This window comes from Marmota flaviventris, chromosome 2, assembly GCF_047511675.1.
Source record: "Marmota flaviventris isolate mMarFla1 chromosome 2, mMarFla1.hap1, whole genome shotgun sequence".
Classification (NCBI taxonomy): Eukaryota; Metazoa; Chordata; class Mammalia; order Rodentia; family Sciuridae; genus Marmota; species Marmota flaviventris.
In genome coordinates this window covers 118,291,898-118,316,356 of record NC_092499.1, presented here as the reverse complement: position 1 = coordinate 118,316,356, position 24,459 = coordinate 118,291,898, and the positions used below count along the sequence as shown (strand labels likewise).

General features: G+C 35.9%; 1 protein-coding gene and 1 pseudogene across 5 annotated transcripts in view; one reads left to right on the top strand and one right to left on the bottom strand.

Annotated features, from left to right (window-relative positions):
- Positions 1–24,459, bottom strand: part of Neo1 (neogenin 1) — a 246,988-nt gene that overhangs the window by 148,761 nt on the left and 73,768 nt on the right. For all 5 annotated transcript variants that reach the window (XM_071608453.1, XM_071608454.1, XM_027925907.2 and 2 more), the window contains exons 2-4: positions 14,596–14,913; positions 8,938–9,213; positions 5,636–5,789 (exon numbers count right to left, since the gene is read on the bottom strand). In XM_071608453.1, the coding sequence (XP_071464554.1) occupies positions 5,636–5,789; positions 8,938–9,213; positions 14,596–14,913 (748 nt within the window). The remainder of the gene's footprint in view (positions 1–5,635; positions 5,790–8,937; positions 9,214–14,595; positions 14,914–24,459) is intronic.
- On the top strand, positions 21,994–22,867 carry LOC139704806 (methyl-CpG-binding domain protein 1 pseudogene; annotated as a pseudogene).

The following is a 24,459-nucleotide window of genomic DNA, read 5'->3' as shown; positions in this document are numbered from 1 at the left end:
GGTATTGTGTCCAAAAGAAAAAAAAGGGTGGGGGGATTCTTGAAGGCACTGGAGAAGATAGGAAGTAGCAAGGTCTAGGGCATAATAAGACTTCTGAGACACTACAGCAGGAAAGGATGGTAGAGGAAAACTAAGGCTTATAGATATTCCTCTGGCACAAAATTTACTCTCTCATTGGCTTACTTTCATTAAACTTTTCTTCTGAAGTAAATACAATCTCACATGTAATTCTTATAAGTAATACAAAGAGGTTTCACATATGCTTTATCTTTATCCCAGACCCATGGTAGCATCTTGTAAAACCAGAGCACAATATCACTATCAGGATACCATCAGGACACAGAACATTTCCATAACCATTATACCTTTTAAACTCATACATAACTTCTCTCCCATTCTCATCTCCTGATCAGCCATTGGCAGCTGCTAATCATGATTTCCAGTTTTGTAATTTTGCCATTTTAAGAATGGTACATATCCAGGTGCACAGGCACACACTTCTAATGCTAGCTACTCAAGGAGGCTGAGGCATGAGGATCTCAAATCCCAGGCCAGCCAAGACCCTGTCTCAAAATAAAAAGGGGTGGGGATATAGTTCATAGGTAGAGTCCCCCTGGGTTCAAGCTTTGTACTGCCAAACACACACACACACACACACACAAAAAAAAAAAAAAAAAAACTTTATAAATAGGATTGTATAGTATGTAATCTTTATAAACTCTTTTTTTAGTCAGTATAATTCTCTGGAGACTGATCAATATTTTGTTCCTTTTATTGCTTAGTACATGCTATGGATCTACTATGGTTTATTTAACTATTCACTCAATGAAAGACAGGTATTAAAACACTTGTGCACGTTTTTGTGTGAATGTAAGTTCATTTCTATGAGATAAATGCCCAAGAGCTTGAGAATGCAATTGCAAGGTTATATGGAAGTTTCATAAAAAATGGCCAAACATTTTTCTACAATGCCTGTACCATTTTACATTCCAAACAAGCAATGTCAGAATGACCCATCCCATTTCTCTATATCCTTGCCAGAATTCAGTATTGCCACTTTTTTTTTTTTTTTTTAAGCTCTTCTGGCAGGAATGTAGTGATATCTCCTGGTGGTTTTAATTTGCATTTACCTAATAGCTAATAATGTCAAAACACTTTTCTTATTTGCCAAGTGTAATTCTGTTTGCAAAACAGCTCTCCATGTCTTTTGCCCATGTTCAAACTGGATTACATGCTTTTTACTCTTGAGTTTTTTGAGAGATCTTTATATATATATTCTAGATACTAGTCCTTTGTTGGGTATGTGGTTTCTAAATATTCTCTTCTACCTTGCAGCTTATCTTTTCATCCTCTTAATGGGGTCTTTTATGGAGCAAAAACTTTTAATTTTGATGACATTCAATTCGTCAAATTTTTCTCATATGGATGGTACTTTTGGCATGAGGCCTAAAACCCTTTTGCCCAGCCCTAGATCCTAATTATGTATGGGTTTTCTAAATTTTTGTTTGTTTTATACTCAGGTCTGTGATCCATTTTAAGTTAATTCCTATATGAAATCTGAGACTTAAGACTCATATTTTTATCTACGTATAAATGTAGGAGTATTTGTTGAAAAGGCTATCTTTCCTTCAGTGAATCACTTTTGCACCTTGCAAATTAGTTGGGCATATCTCTGTGGGTCTATGCCTGGGTTCTCTATTCTGTTGCATTAACCTTTGTATTGATATTCCAACAATTCCATACCTCTTGATTACTGTAGCAGTGTAATAAGTCTTGAAATCAGATAGATTTATTTTCCTCACTTTTTAAAAACTGTTCTTTCTATTCTAGTTCTTTCCCTTTCCATATAAATTTTAGAATAATCTTGTTTATAAGGAAATCTTACCAAGATTTTGATGAGAATTGAATTAAGTTGTATATCGGTTTGAAGAAAATTTGCACCAAGCTACATCCCCAGCCCTTTTTATTTTTTATTTTGAGACAAAGTCTAGGTTGCCTAGACTGACCTCAAACTTGCAATCCTACCTCAATTTCCCAAGTCATGGGGATTACAGGTGTGTGCCATTACACCTGGCTCAATTTGAAGAAAACTGACATCCTTACTATGTTGAGTCTTCTAATCCTTGACACAGTATGTCTCTCCATTTATTTAAGTCTTGATTTCTTGCAATAACATTTTGTGGATTTTAGCATATAATTCCTACACAAGTTCTGTTAAATTTACATCTATTTCAATTCTTGTGGGTGAATGCAAATGGTACCATATTTGCAATTTTGGTGTTCAGGTGTTCACTCCTAATATATAGAAAAACAATTAATTTTTAAATTTATCTTATATCCTGTAAACTCGATTAATTCTAAAGGGTTTTTGGGTTTTTATTTTGTTTTTGTTTCTGCTTTGTTTTGTTTTTGGTAGGTTTCTTGGGATACAGACAAACACACTATCTACAAATAAAAATTGGTTTTTTTCCCCCCCTTTTTGATCTCTATGCCTTTCTTTTTTCTTGTCTTATTGAATTGGCTAGAACTTCCAACACTATGACAATGGATTTCTTTAACTTATTCCTGTTCTTAGGAGGGAAGGTTCTAGCCTTTTATCATCAAGTATAATGTCTGATGTAGGATTTTTCAACTAAGTTATTTTTCTGGGATCTTGAAAAACAAGAATGCATGTTCAATTTTGTCAAATGCTTTATCATGAAACGTTGGTTTTTCCTTTAGCCTGATAGTATGGTGGATTACACTGGTTGATTTTAGAATACTTAACCTTTCATCCCTAGAATAAACTCCATTTGGTCATGGCATATAATTACTTTTATGTATCAATGAATTCTATTTGCTAATATTTTGTTAAGAATTTTTGTGTCTATATTCCTAGGAGGTCTAAAGTTTATTTTTGATATTGTCTTTAATTTTGGTATCACGATAATATTACTTTCAACTCTTTCTTTTCAATTTTCTGGACAGACTGTATAGAATTGGAGTTAATTCTTTTTAAAATATTGACAGGATTCTTGAGTGAAACCATCTGGGTCTTGAGATTTCTTTTTCAGGAGTTTTGAAATTACAAATTCAATCTTCTTAACAGTTACAGGACTATCAATTATGTGTTTGGTCCATCACTCTATTTTTAGTACGTAGTATGGTACCTGATATATTCAGCATTTAATAATTATTTGTGAATAATTGCTGAACCGATGATAATCATAGAAATTCTCACTTTTTAAAATTTTTTTTTAGTTGTAGTTGGACACAATATTTTTATTTACTTAATTAATTTATTTAATGTGGTGCCGAGAATCTAACCCAGTGCCTCACACATGCTAGGCAAGTGCTCTACAACTGAGCCACAACCCTAGCCTGAAATTCTCACTTTTTATATGAAAAAATTTATTTAGATCTTCAGAATGTCCTTCTATAATGATAAAATGTACAAGTTTTAAAATAAATCTATTCCGGTTTCTTACCCCTGATATTTTAACATGTGGTCAATTAAATTTTTTTTAAGAATTTAACCTTTATTTTTTATGCATTTGTTTTTTATATGGTGCGGAGGATCAACCTAGTACCTCGCTCATGCTAGGCAAGCACTCTACCACTGAGCTACAACCCCAGCCCTTCAATTAAAACTCATGCTCTAAGAGCTTGAAATATTTTTCTCCTCTATTTTCAAGATTCTCTATGTTGTAGTTAGCAAAATTTTAAAAGAAATTTCTTTGAAGTCTTATAAGTTCTTCACCTCATATTTAGATAGGAAGAAAAACAGGAAGAAAGGAAAAAGCAAAACATGGGCAAAGCGGTGGGTGAATGGATGAATGATGAGGAAGAAATCAGGCAATATTGGGGATAATACCATTAGTTCTGCTAATGAATATGTGAGGAACAATCTGATTCATCGTCCCCAGTATCACTGAAGGCCGATCACCTAGCTGACTGAATAAATATTCCTTTCCATATTTGAAACAGAGCCTCTTTAAAATTAAATACAACTTCCTGATGACCACTTTCTGCATCTGGACTTTTCTCCACCTCAGAATAAAAATTAAAAGGCTATCCCCTGGCCCACGGAGGCATCAAGGAACTGAAACATATTTCTGACTAGTACAGCTCAAGTGTGTGTGTGTGTGTGTGTGTGTGTGTGTGAGAGAGAGAGAGAGAGAGAGAGAGAGAGAGAGAGAGAGAGAGAGAGAGAGAATTTCCTGCCTTTTGTCCAACTGAACCTCCTCTTCTCTTAGGGTCCCTGAGCCCTTGAAGACAGAGATTTGCAACAGAAAAAGATCTCCTCTGTCTTCCTCAAAGCCTGTTTTAATAAACCTGCTTTTCTTCACCAGCCTTGGTCTACCAAATTTTAGTGGAGTTGAGCAGTGGAAACCTCATTCCCAGCAACATGTCTTGGCTACTGAGATGCACAAATTAAGATTGTCGGTTCACTATGAATAACTCAAGTAGGAAACTCTACACTTTCCTTTATTCAAATTTATGGCCACTAACCACATGAGACCTCTAAGACTTGAAATGTGGGCAGTATGACTGAAGAACTAGTTTATCTTATTTCATTTTAATGTACAAACTAAAGCGGTATAAATTATTTTCTAAGCAGCACACCATATAAAATATTAGTATATTTAGTAGTGCACACATACTTCTTAATTTTTAAATACTTTTTTTACCCGTAGATGGACACAATATATTTATTTATTTTTATGTGGTGCTGATGATCAAACTCAGTGCATCACACATGCAAGGCAAACACTCTACCACTGACCTACAGCCCCAGCCCACATACTTCTTACTTTTTTAGTGTGGCTACCAGAAAACTTTAATTTACATATGTGGTTTATATTATATTTTCATTGGACAGCACTGCTCCAGTAGAGTGGTCCTCAACTGGGAGTGATTTTGTCCCCTACCCTCAAGCAAAGGACATCTAAAAACTGGAGACATTTTTAGTCATCACAACTGGAAGTGCTTTTAGCATCTATTGGGTAGGAAACCAGAGATGTGAGTATACATCCTATAATGTACAGGACAGCTCTGTTTTGAAAACATGCCTGACTACTGCTATCATCACTATCACACCAGTTCTCATATGAGACAGAATTCAATTGAGTAAAGTACTCATTACATAAGGAAAAAATGAGGCGGGAAAGGAGACAGAGGATAGGATGGGTGATGTTAAGACAGAAGGCTTTTGTGGAAGATGCAGAATTCGTGAATAGAGCAGAGCTAGTACGATTTCAAAAGGCAAAAGCAAAGGATGAAGAATCCATTTGCTTACACTATTTGAGCAAGGAAAAAAGATTTTTAAAAATGATAAGAATGAAAGAGAAGACTCAGGCTAGTTGAGACTACAAGTTCTTGAAACAATTTAGGGAAGGAAACCCCAAAGCTGTAAGTTAAGTATATCAAAGTTTCAGAAAGAACAAATGGAATGATTATCCTTTAATATTTTGAAAGCATGTTTTTTCTTTAAATATCATAATAATATACAGCACATGAACATATTTCAAGGATGACATATGAGCATTATAATGTGTTTAAATAAAGTAATCATTTTTTATTAATAATAGTTCCAAAAAGGATTAGATGGTCTCAAGCTCAGACAGAAAAAGGCTTTTAGGCAGACAACATTTACCCTTCTGTGTCAAGTGTCTCCTCATTTTTCATCCATCTCATGGCTGGTGCAGGAAGTCCTGAAGCAACACATGGCAACACTGTGCTCTGACCAATGACTCTGACTAAGGAAGAAGGTTGTTTCAAAAATACCAAGCTGAGTGTTTCCTCAGGATCTAAAAAGAATTTAAATAAAAGACAAAGCACTTTATCAGTTAGTCATAAGGAATGTCTAACTCCTATTCAGTCTTGTGGGGCTTTTTATGACAAAATATTTTAAGCAAAAGTGACACAAGAAAATTACATTTAGGGCTGGGGTTGTGACTCAGTGGTGTAGCACTTGCCTCACATATGTGAGGCACGAGGCTCGATCCTCAGCATCACATAAAATTTTAAAAAGTATTGCATTTATCTACAACTGAAAAAAAGAAAAAAAAATTCTATTTAAAATAGCAAACATTTATCAAATAATTTCTATATGCAAAGCATTGTGATAGCCTGTTTAGGGATCTTAAAGCAAAAAAGTTATAGTTCCTGCCTTTAGATTAAATTTACTTACTGGTCAAACAAGGGAGATTTGACATGGATCCTCTTTATTTTACAACATTAATGTCACGAGTGGTTCAAACAGTAGAGAAAATGAACAAGTTCAGGACTCTTGAAATTCTCTCCTACTCATAGGGATATGAGAGGTTTCCTGTCCTTCCCTGGATTTATTATTTCTGAAATCTTTCTGTGTTTCATCTCATTAACTTGCTCACTTAGTCTGTCAATCCTTGATTTTGTAATGCAGCAAACTAAAGTTACTACTGTATTTGTGTATCCTTTATTCAGATAAAGAATTAATGTGTTCATTTTATAGAACTGACCTCTTGTGGAAATGTGAAAAGGCTATACTCCTGTGGGAAAAAGATAAAGTTCTTTATTTAATAGGGTGATATTAACTTAATGTTAATTTTGAGTGGAAAAAAAAGACCAGTCTGAGGCAGAGGGATATAAGCTATGTCACCACACTTAGGAAAAGGTGTTCTATGGGCCATGGTAACAACTACCAGAAATGGTTTTAAACTTGTCCAGTCCATTAATTATGGTTCTTTAGTCATGGTAACAAGTAACCACTGCCTAACAGATTAATGACACCTCACTTCAGGGAATGTGCCTTTGAAAGCCAACCAATAAGTGACAATCCTGGGCTTTAAAAGTCAATCAATCAAGGGCAAAGTCATTCACTGCTGTAACCTGCCTCTGCCTCTTTATATATATACAAACCAAAACAATGCCTTCAACAACAACAACAACAAAAAAAAACTATAGAAGATCAGCAATCAGCTTTTCTTGAGAAGACTGTCTGACAAGCAAAACTCTCATAGACTTCAGTCAGCAAAATATCTAGCACTGTTTTTGCTTTAGATATCGAGTAATGGTCTCATCCTTTGACACTGAAAACCTTGTTTTCTTGAATCAAATTCTGAGAATTTGCTTGAATGCTATGCTAGGTGTAAAGAAGAAATCTACCATGTCAAATAAACAAGTCAGGAACAGAATGGTCAGGAGGCTGAGGTAGGAGGATTCAGAGGCCATCCTATCTCAAAACAAAAAAGAGCTGGAGATATAGCTAAGTGGTAGAATACTCGCCTAGCACATGCTAGGCCCTGGGTTCAATTGCCAGTGCCAACCAAAAAAAAAGCAGGGCCCAAAGGAAGTAGAATGAAGGACACTGCTTTTGGCAATAATTTTTCCCCCACACTTAATTACTTACACATATTTAACTGAACTTTGATAGACTCAAATAAACAAATTTGTAACAAATATGTATTGGTTTCTATGTGCCAGGAACCATTCTTCACATGACATGAAATCCCCTACTCTTGTTGACCTTACATACTAATGGCAGGGGGAGAGACAACAAACAACACATATGTCAGATGATGATGTGTTCTGAAGTAAAATTGAGGAGGAAGGAGAAGCACTGGAGGTGTAAACAGAAGGCTGTTATTTAATCAGAATATTTAAGGAAGGTTCACTGATATCTGAGCAGAGATAAGAGGGTGAGCCAGGTATATAGGATTCCAGGCAGAGAAAATGGCAAGTAGAAAACCTCTGAAGTAAAAACATTTGGAATTTTCTATCAGCATAAGGTGGTCACAATGACAGAGTGAGGGAGAGAAGATCAGGAATTGGAAGGGAGGGGCAAAGGAGGGAAGTGAAAAGATTACATAAAGTTGAACAGACCAAGAACTTTAAGTGACATGGAAAACCACTGGTTTTGAGCAAAGATAACTGGGGTTGCTGAGAATACACTGAGACAGAGACGGGGTGTACTTGCCTAGTATGCATGAGGCCATGGGTTCAATCCCACATATGGCAAAAAATAATAATTAAAAATTAAGAAACACTGAGACAGGAATTAAATGGCAGGGATGGTAACAAAAATGAAACAAGCTGCATTTTAAAGCATTAGTTCAAGGCCCATTGGGAACACCGTCAAAAGTCACATCCCATAAAACAGGTTTCACTTTGTAAGGCAGTCCATAGGTTAAAAATAAGCCTATAAAGTAGTCCTATATTACCACAATCTCTGCCCAAACAATGTAGGGATGGCCCAATTATATTCATAAACTTGAATCTGAAATGAGAACTATGGAAACGATCAGGCACCCAGCAATGAGAATAGAAACTGAAAGGTCACGAAATATCAAGGAAGTAGAGGGACTATAATGAGCCACAGTGAGAGGAGGTTAAGCGTAAGGGAGAAGCTGGACAGCTGAGAAAATACATACAAAACCAATTATGAGCAAAGCCAGTAGGGGCAGAAAGAATGAGAAGACACATAAAAAACAGGCAACACTGAAAGAGGAGCTGAGTTTACATGAAAGGGGGGAGCAGCACAATAGAGAAGCAAGAGCTCTCATTTGCTAGTGTCTCCAAAGCTACCACATTAAGTTACCACCTTACCCATCCTTTATATGAACTAGCCTGAGTTAGTCTTAAATTCTTACAAGTAAAAATGACCTAATTATAACCATACTCTGTTGTGGGGAGAAACAGCAGCTTGACCAAAGACATAGGGCTAAATATCTTCGACCAAGAAGAATTCAATTAGATATGGCACATACTTTATTACTTGATAATTTTAATAATATATTCACTAAAGAGTGGATTGTTCTGGCCTATTTTTTTTTAACTCCTGTAAAAAACTGAGACTCCTTTTACTGATAGTTAATACATTACACCACATATTAACAGTTTTTATTTTTTTTAAATAAAAATTTTTTTTATCCATTTACAAACACAAAACCATCAGTTCTGATAATGAGTTAATACCTGGAAGAACTTTCAATTCAGCTTCATCACTGTACTTTGGTGGCCCACCACTTTCAATTATGCAGCGATATAGTCCCCCATCTCCTTCAGTCACATTACTGATAACCAGCGTTCCACCTGGAAGTTTGATAACTCTATCATCCAGAAGAAGGGGCTGTCTGTTCTGTTCCCACCTCACAAATGGAACCAAATCTGCATTAACTTCACAATTCAGAATTGCACTGTTCCCAGCATAAACTGAAGAAGGTTCTGGTTGACTGGTAAATCTTGGAAGTCCTGGACAATAAAGGAAAAGGGGGGGGAAAAGTAATTAACTATTACTTAAAACTTTAGTCAAGGGAGCCAAGAGCAAGTCAGGCCATGTGGCCACAACATATGGTAGCATCAGGATCAAGAAGGTCCATGCATCACGAAACCGGCTACATACAGGAATAAAGAGTAAATAAGTTAAATGTACCAAGGATAATTGTAGTCAAGATTCCTCACAGTAGGAAAAGATGCAAATATTGCAAATATGGAAAAGGACAAGGATAGAATAAATTCCAAGGTATTGGTCTACAATAAAGACATCAGATAAACTCATAGCTTTATATAACTACAGATACAGAACTATATGTAGATATAATATACAGATATAAAACTATTTGTGAAATATGCATATATTTTACACACAGCTTATACATATGTATTTATATTATTATATTCCATACAGAGGATCCAGAATCAGTGTCACTCCAGTAGCAATAAGTACATATGGTGACTTTATCCTTATTTCCAAATAATATTCTCCACTACAAGGAATCAGTGCTTCTTGGAGAAATGGCTGATTCTAGGACCAGATCAGGAAAAGTACAAGAACAACCGGGTTCCTTCCTTTATGATATAAGGTAAAAACTCATAACATACAGTAAAGAACTACTCGAATAACAATGGGTATGTATAAAAAGACACATACAAATCAAGATTGAAGGGAGTTTCTTCTGGCTAAATCTAGAATAATGTAATACCAAAAGAGTCCAAGAGATACAAATGACACATGTAATCCTAGATCAACAGGAAAGAAGATGGCAAAGTTTCAGCTTTTGTTTTTTACTATAATAAACATTACCGAGACAATGTGAAATCTAAATTAAGTGGTAGTATTGTATTGAGATTAATTTTCTGATTTTGATGGATGCCTGTCATTATTTAGGAAAATGTTCCTGTTTTTAGCAAACATACACCGATGTTATTCAGGTAGGGGTAACAGGGGCAACATGTCTGCAACTTACAACTATTAATGGTTCAGAAAAAATACATACTTGGGGAATGACACAACAGATGTGGTAAAATGTTAACAACTGGGCAATCTGGAAGAAGTTACATGAGATCTTTTTGTTCTATTCTTGAAACTATTCCTTAAGTTTAAAATTACTTCAAATAAAATGTTAACCAAAAACTGTGGTCATAAGAGCTCTATAGATGCCACAGAATGAAGAGACAGACAGGGTCAGTTCTGGAGTCACATGCCTGAATACAATTCCAACACCATCTTTCATGGCTGTTACAAAGTTGGCAAGCTATTTCGCCTGTCTCTCAGCCTCAATTTTGCCACCAGTAAAACGAGAAAAACAATAGGCTTCAGAGGGTCACATTTTAAAAATTATCTAACGTAAATAATTTACATATAATATACTGCTTATTGCATAAATACTCACTAGCTACTACTGTTTTAACAATATCTAAAAAGTGACTCATGAACCTATGCTCTGAACACAGCAAAATGTTTAAGGACCAGAAAACAAATTATGAAAAATAATTACAGATTTTCTAGTTTTATGATGGTAAATCATTCCAAATATAAATAACGTATGGGTTTTCTAGCCCTGGCACAATTTTTCCTTGTTTTTTTCTTTTAATTTCAAGGTGATTTTTGAAGAAATGAAATAAAGGCAAAATTATTCTAATATCTACTTTTAAGCAACCAGAAGAAAACCAGGAAAAAAGGGATTGACCAAGATAGATCCAAAATCTAATGAAGTCAGGGGAAAAAGGAATCTTAAATAAAACCCAAAACTGCTTCTATTTTGTTAAAGTTAAAAGGACTTCTGAGGTCTTATAAAAATGAGTAATTTTTAAAAGTATAAACCCACAACAACATATGGGGAACTGGCAGGCAAGAAATTTCAAAAAGTTTCTGAATAGGAAAAGCAGATGGGGCAACCAGCAACTGACATATCAAGGCAGAGAATGCTGCTGCTTCCTGTACTCACATGAGGGAAGTCAGTTGTCCTACTGCCTTTCAAGAGAAGAAATTGCAGAAGAAAAAAGAAATGAAAGTTAAGACATAGAATTGGCAAGAAGGTATTAACAACAACTGTATTCTCATTTCTCCCACCATGGGGCACAAAATATCACCCACAGCCAGGGTATTCTCTAGGCAGGAAAGCAGAAATTTCTGTTGTGGAGAAATCATATAGCCCAGAGAAAAAGCAGCCTTATGTTTAATTCTATGAACTATCTATTTAATGTTCTTTCAAAAACTTCCCTGCTTGCTAAACTTAGCTGGAATCAGTTTGAGTGTTTGCATATAAAAAGCTCTAAAAGAGTCTTTTAGAATGGTAATTTGACAGTATCATTTTTAAAAATTATCTTATTCATATACAATTTACATACCAGAAAGTTCACATTTAAAGTATACAATTCAATGAATTTTTCATATATGAAGAGGTGTGCAACCATTCACATCTAATTTCAGAACCTTTTTATCATTCTCAAAAGAAACCTTGCTCACTCCCCATTCCGTGTATTATTCCCCTCCCTATCCCTCATCACCACTAGACCATCCCTAGGTCAGCCTGAGAAAATGACTTAATCTACCTTCAATCTGTATAGATTTGCCAATTCTTGACAACTCCAGTATATGAGATCACATGAATGTGGTTCTTTATGACCTGCTTCTTCTTTTTTTTTTTTTTAGAGAGAGAGATCCTTCAATATTTACTTTGTAGTTTTCGGCAGATACAACATCTTTGTCTGTATGTGGTGCTGAGGATCGAAGGCGGGCCGCACGCATGCCAGGCAAGCGCACCACCGCTTGAGCCACATTCCCAGCCCTATGACCTGCTTCAACCCAGCATAATATTTTTAGTTCATCCACGATGTCATATGAATTAAGACTTCGATTCTTCTTACTGCTGAAGAATATTCCATTGTATGAACAAACCAGACTCTGATAACTCATTCGCCACTTGATGGACACTTAGATTATTTCCCCTTTTGTGCTATTATGAATAATGCTGCCATGAATAGTCATGTGCAAATTGTTGTGTGGATGTAACTTTTTATTTCTCTTGAACAGATACCTTAGGAATGAAACTGCTGGATCTTATGGTAACTCTATAGTTAACATTTTGATGAAATGACAAACATCCACACACAAACAAGGTGCCCTATGATCCAGCAATCCCAATTTTAGTAATCTAGTTTACAGAAATGAAGATTTGCAAAAAAGCAGAAAGCAGTTCACTACAGTATTATCTATACCATCCAACAATTTTAACACACATACAACTCATCAAAAAATAACTGAATAAATCACAAATACAATACATCCGATGCAACTATTAAAAAGCACTTCCATTCATCCTTTAGATATATCCAGGCCAAGAGTGGGTTAAGTAACTCTCCTACAGAACCCTACAGTGACCACAGAACTCTCCCCTTCCTCTCCTCCTCCCTCCCCTGTACTAAGGATTACATTAAAACTGTCTGCTAAGATACTGTGTCAAAAATGTTTCCTGAAGAACATGAGAGCTAAATCTGGTGGAAAACGGACCAAAAAAAAAAAGAGGGGGGGGATAGAACCGCCAGGAGCAAAGGTCAAGGCAGAGAATAAGTGAAAAAAATAAATAAAGATCAAAATATTCAGCACTGCTAGTGCTAAAACTGTGCTGAGGGTCATGTGGTAGTACCAGTGGTAAGGGGGATAAAATGATAAGAAATTAGCCTGGAGAAATAGGTACCAGCTTGAAAAAAGAACCAGGAGGCCTTTAAAAGGGTTAAAAGGTTTAGATAATAACAGTGTTATTATCTAAATGAACCATTGAAGGGTGAGAAAGTGCTCTGACCCACAGTGTGGAGACTAGATTGAAGGAAGAAAGAATGAGATGGCAGACAAGTAGATACAAGGCTGTGGTAAGGGAAGTTGAGGAGCTGTCTCAAGAAGAAGAAAGTATAATGATACAGAAAAATTGGGAGGCAGAATTCAGTGGATTTGGTGATGAGATGTAGGGGACAGTTGAGAGGAAGGAATCATGAGTAAAACTCAGATAAAAAATATTTAAGAACATAAATAATAACCAGAAGCCTAGCCATAATGACACTGTAGAAGTCATTATGCTAGTTTATTTATCATACACGTTGGAGAAAGCATGGCAGATGGGTGAGAGAAAGGAAGGATGAGAGAAAGGAGGAAAATGGAAAATTGCCAAAGAGACCATTTATTTTTCTCCTCTGATTTTTGCATCTTCAATTTGTGATTATGGAATAATTACAGTGTCTTTTTGTCATACCCAATTCAACTTTTGAGTATTTAACTCTTAAGACAAAAAGAGTTATCATCCTCTGAATGAATGAGCAATACGATCTGGAGTGAGTAGGAGATCAGCAACTATAACTCGAAAGAGAGAAAGAGATAGGAGACTACTGTCTCAATCCAGTGAGATTCCATTCTCATATGCCAGCATTTCATCAAGTGAGAATAAACACAGGATTTACAGGAAATTCCATTTTCTAAAACATAACCCTTAAGAAAAACTACTTCATTTGGAATTCAACTAAAGGATCACTATATGTATCTTAAGAAACACTGGTGTTCACTACAAAGCAGACATGACTTATTTAGAAACCACATCTTATTTCTCTAGATTCTTAATTTCTCTTAACACTTTTCATCATTATTCAAATAAGGATGTTCCAAAAGGGAGTGAATATTCTTCCCTTTACAAGTTTCTGCTCTTCACCTTAATATATATATGTGCGCGCTATAAATTTTCAATTAGTTAATTATATGCCCATCCCTTGGTTAAGGCATAAAGGCACCAGGATTCTGGCTTCACTATAAGTTTCAGAAAACTATCCCAAATTATTATGCTTGGTAGGATAAAAGTCAGCTGTCAAAGTGATACAGTTTTTCTATATAGCTTCTGCCATTTCCAAGTTATAAATTAAACAAAACAAAACAAACAAACAACAACAAAAAAAAAAAAAAAAAAACTGTCATACCTCTGATACCAACTATACCATAAAACAAGCTGAGTTGGACATTGTGGCATATGCCTAATCCCAGTGGCTCAGGAAGCTGAGGCAGGAGAATACCAAGTTCAAAGATAGCTTCAGCAACTTAGCAAGGCCCTAAGCAACTTAGCAAGACCCTGTCTCAAAAAATAAAAAAACGGGCTAGGGATGTGGCTCAATGGTTAAGCACCCCTGGGTTCAATCCCCAGTACCAAAAACTACTAGCTTCTTCCATACAAAACTGAACAAGCCCTAACATAGTACTATACTATTTGTTAAATGTTCTTTTATCAATTAAATGAAAACTCCAAGAAATGCTTTTATTTAGATTTATCCTATATAAAAATATGATTTGCAAGCAAATCACTTAATAAAACTTACCTGCTACTGTAAGCTTGGCTGTTCTGCTGACAATAGTTCCAAGACTATCAACAGTGGCCACACACTGATAATAGCCTTCATCAGGTTTATTGTGTTTGGAATGCACCACATTGCTGATAAATAAAGATCCATCTGGAAGAAGCTGGCGTCGATCATCTGATACTAAGTTTAGAAAAGTTCCATCTTTTTTCCATTCAATTTTTGGAGAAGGCTCAGAGTATGCTGAACAATTTAATATAACAGAGGAGCCTCTAACCGAGAGTGTATCCACTGGTTCCACCAGAAAATAAAATGGAGTGAATGTTCGAATGCTGGCACCTACAAGAATAAAGAAAAAGAACAAATTAGGCAAAACTTCCTCCTACCACTTCTGTAAGAAACTAAAACATGTTCACAAATTATTTCTAAGCACTTATGTTCTTTACGTATGATACATAAATATAATCACTTTACTCTGAATATCTAATAAGCAAAATTTACTTCTTATTAGCAAAGTCGAATTTGACTCATTTAGAACATCAAAAAAGAAAACCTTCTATTTGAGATAAGTCTTCTTAGATGATGTAACTATTAAAAGTTTTATTTCAAACTCCACAATGGATTTATAAATATTTAAAATTGGTGTATGCAAAGTGAAATTTTCTATAGAACATGAAGCAGAAAATTGAAACAATTCTTTGTTAAGCTTTTTATGTTTACTGACTGCCTATATTCTGTTCACAAATTCACTATTAATAGCTCTTCTGCATTTTTCTAATAGATTATTTATTCTATTGAATTAAAAGCAATCTTTGGGGCTGGAGTTGTAGCTCTGTGGTTGAGCAGTTGCCTAGCATGTGTGAAGCACTGGGTTTGATTCTCAGCACCACGTAAAAATAAATAAAATAAAGGTCCATCAACAACTTTAAAAAAAAAAAATTTAAAAAGCAATCTTTGATCATGGCTATCACGTTTTGAGAATATCCTTTTTCTATTTGGCCTTCCAATTTTTCTTATAAGAAAATAAAAAATTATAAACTGCATAAAATTAAATCTGGTAGAATTACAAAGGTCTTTATCCCAAGATTATAAAAAATTTTAGTCTTGCTTTTGTTCTCTTAATTTTATTGTTTCATTTTCTACATTTAATTTTCATCTAGAATTCACTTTGACGTAAAGAACACAGGAGAAATCAGAAACTTTTCTAAGTGTCTGGTCAACTCTTTAAACATGCGAAGAACAAAATTTAAAGAAAACATTTATTACAAATTTTATCTCAGGGAAAGTTTTCCAACTTAGAGCTTTACCTCTTTCCTTAAAACACACACACACACACACACACACACACAAAAAAAAAAAAAAAACTCTTGCTGATTACCTTGCCTATAAATAGCTCAAATCATAATCAAGTTTCTTCATCAGAGAAGTCTAGTCCAAAAAATGACAGTAAGACTGTTTCTCAAATACATAAACACATCCCTTACTTATAATTTACATTATGAATTTAAGAATGGCACTGATTTTGAACTATAAAATGAGTGATTAGTTCTAAAAAGTATGAAATACAGTGGCAGAAGTAATGATATTCAATTATTTAATATTCAATTAATATTCAATTGCTTATAGCAATAAGCAAATATCAATTCCAAATCCAATCACTTATCACTCCACCTCCAAACATAACAAAGGGATGTTAGAAAAGAATTTCACATCTCCATCCCCATTTTATGACTATGAAATACATTTCTCAAGTCCAAAACTCTTGAAAAATGAGCTTAAGAATTTTTTTCAAAAGTAACCTGCATTATTTTCTTTCTTATTACTATTAAAATTTTTATATTGCATTAATATACTAATACTAGAGTAAAATAAATCAAAATGTAAGCAAATGGGAAGTACAATATCATAGCTTAAATTATGGTTCTTTTTCTTTCCTGTATAACTATTACATCTTTATAATGACACCTGAATTTAAATACAGGAACTTAAAAGAAATAAACGTATTAGGTTGGCAGTCAAATGTGCAAATTAACTATTTCAAATATTTTATTACAGATACTAATAAACAAAACCCAAAACTTTTTTTTAAATTCAAACTTTTGCCACTTAAAATACCAATATATATATCAATTTAAACATATTATAGTCTAACATTCTGCCTTGCTTTGATTTTTTCATTTTAAAAATCCATATCCATTAAAAACCAACTTGAACAAAAAACTACATATAGTCAAAAAAATAAGGTAAAATTGTATTCATAGGGAAGCTTATAAAATGCCTTTGAAAATACGGGCATTTTACGGGCTGGGATTGTGGCTCAATGGCGGAGCGCTTGCCTAGTGTGTATGAAGCACTGGGTTTGATTCTCATCTCCACATAAAAATAAATAGTTGCCTGTTGACAACTAAAAAAATATTAGAAAGAAAGGCATTTCAAATTTTTACCAAAAAAAAAATTCATTCTATATTATTTAGAATACATAGCATTACTTAAATATTTATGGATATCATTTTTGTATTTTATTGCTCTAGTAGGATGGCAGTGATCTAAGATACTCTCTCTTCGCTTAAAACCTATCAAAAGGTTTACCACTGCCTTTTATGTGAAAGTCTAAAGAAACTCCTTAAGTGGACCTCCACTATGTGACCTGGCCTCTGCCTATCTCCTGCCCCCTTGCCATCACTCACTCTCCTACTGGTCCTCCTCAAGCTTCTGTCCCCTTTGCACCAACTAGTCCTGCCACTACCTTTCTCTCCAGTCAACACCTTGGCTTCCTTCGGGCTCAGCTTAAACATAACTTTCCCTGAAGTGCTGTCTATCCCCAGTGCCCAGAAAGATTGGTTCACCCTATTACATGCAAGCATAGCATATCCTTTATCCACACAGCACCTCAAATGTTCTTAATCTTTAAACAGTAACAACATATTTGTTAAGGCAGAGAGGTTCTGAAACTTTCTTAGCTCCTGGTGCTTATTTTCTCAGTACATTTGTTCACAAATTCCCTAGGCCAAAAGGAAAATCTAACAGTTCCATTTATTTAATATTTAGGTGTTACTATAGTGACCCAGCCACATCAATGTTCATAGCAGCTCAATTCACAATAACTAAACTATGGAACCAGCCTAAGTATGCTTCAACAGATGAGTGGGAAAAAAATATGGTATATGTATGTATGCATGTATATATATATATATATATATATATATATATATATATATATATATATATATATATATATACACACACACACACACACACACACACACACATATACATATATACACACACATATACATACACAAGGGTATACTACTCATCCATAAAAAGAAATGAAATTATGGCATTTGCCAGTAAATGGATGGAACTGGAAACTATCATGCTAAGTTAAATAAGCTAATCCCCCAAAACCAAAGGTCAAATGTTCTCTCTAATATGTGGATCCTAGCTCACAATAAGGAGGTGAGTGAGGAGAGATAGGGAAGAATAGAAGTACTTTGGATTAGACAAAGGGGAATGAAGGGAATTGGTGGGGGGGGGGGGGGGCGCAATAGGAATAGGAAAGACAGTAGAATGAATTGGACACTACTTTCCTGTGTGATTACATGACCAATGTGATTCTACAACATGTACAACCAAAAGAATGAGAAGTTATACTCCATATATGTATAATATGTCAAAATACATTCTGTTGTCATGTATAATTAATAAGAATTTTAAAAATGAAAAAAAGTTAAGGGCATACAAATGATAAGTATTTCTGTCCTAACAAGTTAGTAGTAACCTTCTGAAAAAATAATACACATTAACTGAAAAAAACTCTAATTTCTTTTTTTAATAACCACAATCAGTTATTATGGGATATATGCACCTATTGGGCATTACACATCTTCTCAAATTCAGGAATTATTTTAGATACTGCCACATACATTTCCTATTCCACAATGATTTCTACATGGCACTTTCTTTTTATCACAGCAAAAACTAAAAGCCCAATATCACAAAGAATCACAGCAATGAAATGAAAGTGGGAAAACAGAATATTCAAAGCATCTTGCAGTGTTCAACAGATGTTGCTGTTTCCGTAGAAAGTATGAATTATGCCTGGAAGTTCTCTGAGGTACCCTAGGGTATCTTAGGGTACAGTTTGTGAACTACAGGCTAGAGATCTATCTTTTTGCACTGTTTTATTCAACCATATTTCAGTATCTACCTAACACAGTGGATGATAGCAACCTCTAGATTATATAACTAGAAAATTTCTAAAAACTTCCACTAGTCAAAGTATTAATAAGATCACAGGTTCCGTTCTAACCCTAGCCAATTAGTATCACTCTCTCTTGTGCTAAGATTTAATAACGAACAGAGTTTTTATAAATTCTGGTGAGTTTTTAAAAAATTATATGGAAGAGCTAGGCTCCATGGTGCATGTCTGTAATCCCAGCAACTCAGAAGTGGAGGACAGGAAGATTCCAAGTTCAAGGCTAACCTTGGCAACTTAGAGAAACCCTGACTCAAAATAAAAATTTTAAAAAGGCTGGAAGTGTATCTCAGTAGTACAGCACTCCTGGGTTAACACACATATACACACACATAGTAAAAGAAAGCCAAGAAAAGCCAAAATACTTTTATAGAACAAAGTAACGGACTTCATTCATCAGTTAACAATATTTACAAAATATAAATATTTTGTAACTAAGCCATTATAGTTCTTGAACAGGGGATTAAAAAAAAGTCATGAAATCGGCTATAAAGCCTAAAAACAGAGAAGTACATATCTTAAAATGCATTGTGCAATAGAGATGACATTTTAAATCAACTGGAGAAAAGAATGAACTATTCCATAAATGTTATCAGGACAACTGTTATCCTAGTCATATGGGGAAAAAAATGAGATACATACATCAGATAATAGTCAACATTTATGTTTCCATGTACCAGATACTATCCGAAACACTCATCTTCCCTATTTTCCAATCTTGTAAATTCATTTCAGCTTCGTTACGACCTGAGGAGATAGGTCTTACTGTCATTCCCATTCAGGAGAGGAAAATTAAAGCACAAAAATGCTAAGTAACTTGTCGAAGGTCACATGGGTAACAACAGAACCAGAGTCTGTGATCTTAACCACTACACTTTAATGCCACTGAATACAAAAATAAAAATGCATTCCAGGCATATAAAAAATAGGTAATAAGAATCTTTGAAGATATTTTAGGAAAACAGGAGCACAGTCCTGGAATTAGACAAGCTTTTAAATCAAAACATAACAGCTCAGAGTTAGGAAAGAAAAAATAGATGAGCTTCACTTTCCTGCATTTAAAACACAATGCATACACTTTTTTAATGGCAAAATACGGAAACAAAGCAGACAAAGAATGAACTGGAGAAAAAAAAACCAAACTATATCACCTACAACAGAAAAGGAGTTTAGAAGTTTAAACCACTCAACAGAAAAATGGCTAAGACTATATTTCAGTAAGTCTTTATTTACAAATATATGTGGTAGGATGGATATGATCCATCAACTATAGTTCAATGATCCCACCTGCCTTAGAATATTATGCAACAAAAAATGAGCTGTATTTCTGTTGATCTGGAATGAGTTTTGTGATAAACAAAAAAAATGCCAATGAATATAAATTATACGATGTCATATGCATATCATTATGTGAGCATTGGGGTAAGTAGGAAGTGTATATCGGATTGTCAACACATATTATTGGCAGGGGAAGAATAGAAAGGGATTTTAAAAATCTCCTTTTTGCATATAAAATAATCTCATGATAAAAAATCAGTTTGTTAGACAATCCTTTCTTGGGAACAGAGGATTATGTTTTTAAAGATCTATTACCATTTTTTTAACCACTTTTTCTTTGTCATAGTAGGAGGGTTATAGATGCTCCCTAGCTGACTTCATATAAAAACTGTCCCTTGTTTCTCACCCGGGTCCAGATTTCCCATCCATGTAGGTTTGCTTAATATTAGTTTATTATGGCCAGAGTCACTGGACAAATTATTCTGAAATAAGCTTAATGATCTTTGTCTGCTATCTTCTGTATTCCCAAGTCTCTGCAAATTTCTCACTTCTTAATGGAGTAGCTCACTTCTTGATAGATTAGTCCTCACTTTTTGATAGAATGCTTCACACCTCTTGATAGAATTCCATCTTCTAAAAGTAAAATAACCACAGGGAACTTGTTTCAGTTGTAAACCCCTTCCTCCAAATATCAACAAATCACCATCACTCACTATATATCTTAATTATGTGGCCAATAATAATTCTAAAATTTATTGTACACCAAGTAAAAATATAACATATGGTTTTGAATACCAGCAGAAATAAAGTATATCTGTCCTATTAGCTAAAGAGGTTTGAAATTTAACAACAAAAATGCAGAGAAAGAAAAGCATTTTTGTACACCTACAAATTAAAGCACTGTTTAATGTTCTTCAGTATAAGAAATTTACCTCTTTATTATAACTAAGAGGTCTTCATATTTCTTCTGACCATTCCATCCCATCCAGTCTCTAAATGCTATAGTTCATGTGTCCCAATCCTTTAGTATCTACTATCACAATGTAGTTCAACTTCTTGATTCAAGTTCTCAATTTATACTTAAAGTTGAAAAACTGGAAAAATTAAAATAATTTAACATTCAAAGAGCTCAACTAAATGCATTTATGTTATCGATTACTCGCAGACAACACTGAAGAGTTGACAAATTATCTGCCACTTTGCTATATAAAAATTAGTGCTCCTTGCTCCTGAGCTCAGCATCTCTCTGCTCTCTACAACCAATCCCTTTGAAGACTGAATCTACCTCCAAAACTCATCTTCCCTATTTTCCAATCTTGTAAAACATCTCCCCTGGGGGGAAAAATATATAATTAATCATTAATATTGTTAGATCACTGTGTTGAATAAATACATAGTTTTTTAAATAATACTCTTGTTTTGGGGAGAGAAAGAGAGAGGGAGGGAGGGAGGGAGGGAGGGAGGGAGGGAATTTTTTTAATATTTATTTTTTAGTTTTCGGTGGAAACAATATCTTTTTTTATATTTTATTTGTATGTGGTGCTAAGGATCAAACCCAGCGCCCCGTGCATGCCAGGCAAGGGCGCTACCGCTTGAGCCACATCCCCAGCCCCAGCCCCAAAACACATAGTTTTTAAAAAACTTTGTGGTATACAAAGTATACCATAAAAACAGTGAATAAAATCTGAATCTGAAATACTTGCTCAGCATCATAATGTCCTCTAGAGAAATTCAATTTCTGCAGGATGACAATTTTAAACTTTGATATGTTTCCATTTACAGCATCTACCTTCCTAATCATTCCCCCAAATAAAAAAAAAAAAAAAAAACTGAATTCATTTATTCAACAAACATTATAAATAACAGTGCTTTCCTTTGAAAGAGACCCAAGAGGATGAGACCAAGGCTGATACTGACACAATCCCAGCTTCATTCCCTGCACCTGGGTGCTGTGAGAACTGTGGAATCAGCTTCTCAGGGGATGGTACTGGAAGGCAGCGGCTCAAGACATTGTGCAAAGACTGCCGAGCACAGAGAATTGCCTTCAACCGCGAGCAGAGAATGTTTAAGCGTGTGGGCTGTGGAGAGTGTACAGCCTGTCGGGTAACTGAAGACTGTGGGGCCTGCTCCACCTGCCTCCTGCAGCTACCCCATGATGTGGCCTCAGGGCTGTTCTACAAGTGTGAGAGGAGACGCTGCCTCCGGATTGTGCAGAGGGGTAAACGTAGATGCCACAGGGGAGGCCGTGACTCCAAGATGGCTGCCCGACGACACTCTCGAGCTCAGCCAGTGCCTATTCTTCCCACACTGCAGCCTCCAGACCCCCCAGAGCCCATGGAGCTGCACAACAACTCCCCGGTGCCCTCACCTCCTGCTGAGTTCATCCATTACTGTGTAGACGAGGACGAGCTACAGCCCTTCACGAACCGCCGGCAGAACCGCAAGTGCGGGGCCTGTGCAGCCTGCCTACGGCGGATGGACTGTGGCCGCTGCGACAAGCCCAAATTCGGGGGCAGCAACCAGAAGCGCCAGAAGTGTCGTTGGCGCCAATGCCTGCAGTTTGCCATGAAGCGGCTGCTGCCCAGTATTGGGTCAGAGTCCGAGGAGGGGGCAGGATCACCTCTACTTCACCCTCGTCGAAAGAGACCAGGTTCTGTTCAACGGCCCCACCTGGCCCCCACCCTGAAGCCCCCTTTGGCTACTCGCACAGCCCGACCAGGCCGTGCTCAGCCTCCTTTAGCTGCTTCACTGTTTTGAAATTTAAAACTTGGTAAAATCGCTGCCCTCCTGCCTCAAATACAGGGCATGTTAATATTTGAGATCTTGTCTCAGGATCCCAACTATCAACTGCGGGGGTTGGGGACCTCCCAGCATATGGAGGTGGCCTTGTTAGTTGGACACTTACGTCCTCTGGTGATAGAAAGGTGTTAGTAGCAGTCTCCTGTAGAGGTGGTGCTGTTGGTTGGACACTTACACCCTCTGGTGATAGAAAGGTGTTAGTAGCAATCTCCTGTTGTAACTTTCCCCCTGATGGCTTTTTCTGTTTTACACTTTCTTTCTCTGTCTGACTAACTTGAGAGGCCTTCTCTTTTACTTGAATCTTTTCCTCTGTCTGACTAACTTGAGAGACCTTCTTTTTCACTTGAATCTTTTCCTCTGTCTGACTAACTTGAGAGACCTTCTCTTTTACTTGAATCATTATGTCTTCTCCTTCCTCTACCATTGTCTGAACTGAAGGCTTTGGACTAAGCAAACAAGATACGAACGTCCACAATGGCTGATGATTGGCTCACAGCGGCCCCAGCAACATCTAGCTGATTGGCTCCTCGGCCCCAGCAACATCTAGCTGATTGGCTCCTCTGCGGTGATGCTCATTGGACTGTTTCCCTGCCCTTTCAGACCACGGAGCTGCTCATTGGGGGACTTTTTGGCTCTGCCCACGTGACCCAACCAATCGGCCTCAAGAGCAGGAGGATTGTGGGAGGTGGAAAGAAGCTAGTGGGGGGAGAGACAGGCTTGTGGAAAGCCGGTGGTGGCAGTTGAGGCTCTGAGGGTTTTTCCCGAGAGGCTGGTTTGTTTGGCGTGTTTGGTTCTAAAAATAAAGTTAATTTCTTTTGACAAGTGGCTTCTGATTGTGCCCAGCCAGACTGCGGCACCTTTTCTTTAACTTTTAGTCTTTCTCCTCTTCTCCTTCACCCCCATGAGAAGGAAAGAAAAGGAAAGGGAGGAAGAAAATAAGAAGAAAGGAAGAGAGAAAAAAAAAAACAGACACAGTGATATGAGGGGAAAATGAGAAAGTGAAGTCAGACAGACATGGTTTTGAATCCTAGCTCTGCTATGTTAGTTATTTTATTTCTGTGTCTATGATTTTCTTCCCTATCAAACAAGAATAATTATGCCACCTTTCAAAAAATTTCCTGTAAAGGTGACTGGGGATATGTATAAAGCTCCTGTGACACTGTTTGGCAGGTCTTCAGCAAACAGTAACTACTCATAGTACAAAAGCCTACAAAACTGCCAACAATCTAGGACCTTAGTTTTAATCAATCATATTTTGGAAATTATCATGCATAAAATAATATGGACCTTATTTTACATTTTCAATACCATTCTGACAACTGTTACGTATAAAATTGTGGTTTTAAAATTTTGCTTTCAATTGATACACTAAAACATTAAAATTATATATATTATTGGGATACCATGTTATGTTTTACATGTATGTACATTGCTTAATGTATAAATCAGGTTAAAGAGTTATCTCCTGAAACATCTGTAATTTCTTTGTGGTGAAAACTTCCAAAATCCTTTCCTCTAGTACATTATTGCTAGGTATAGTCATCTACTGT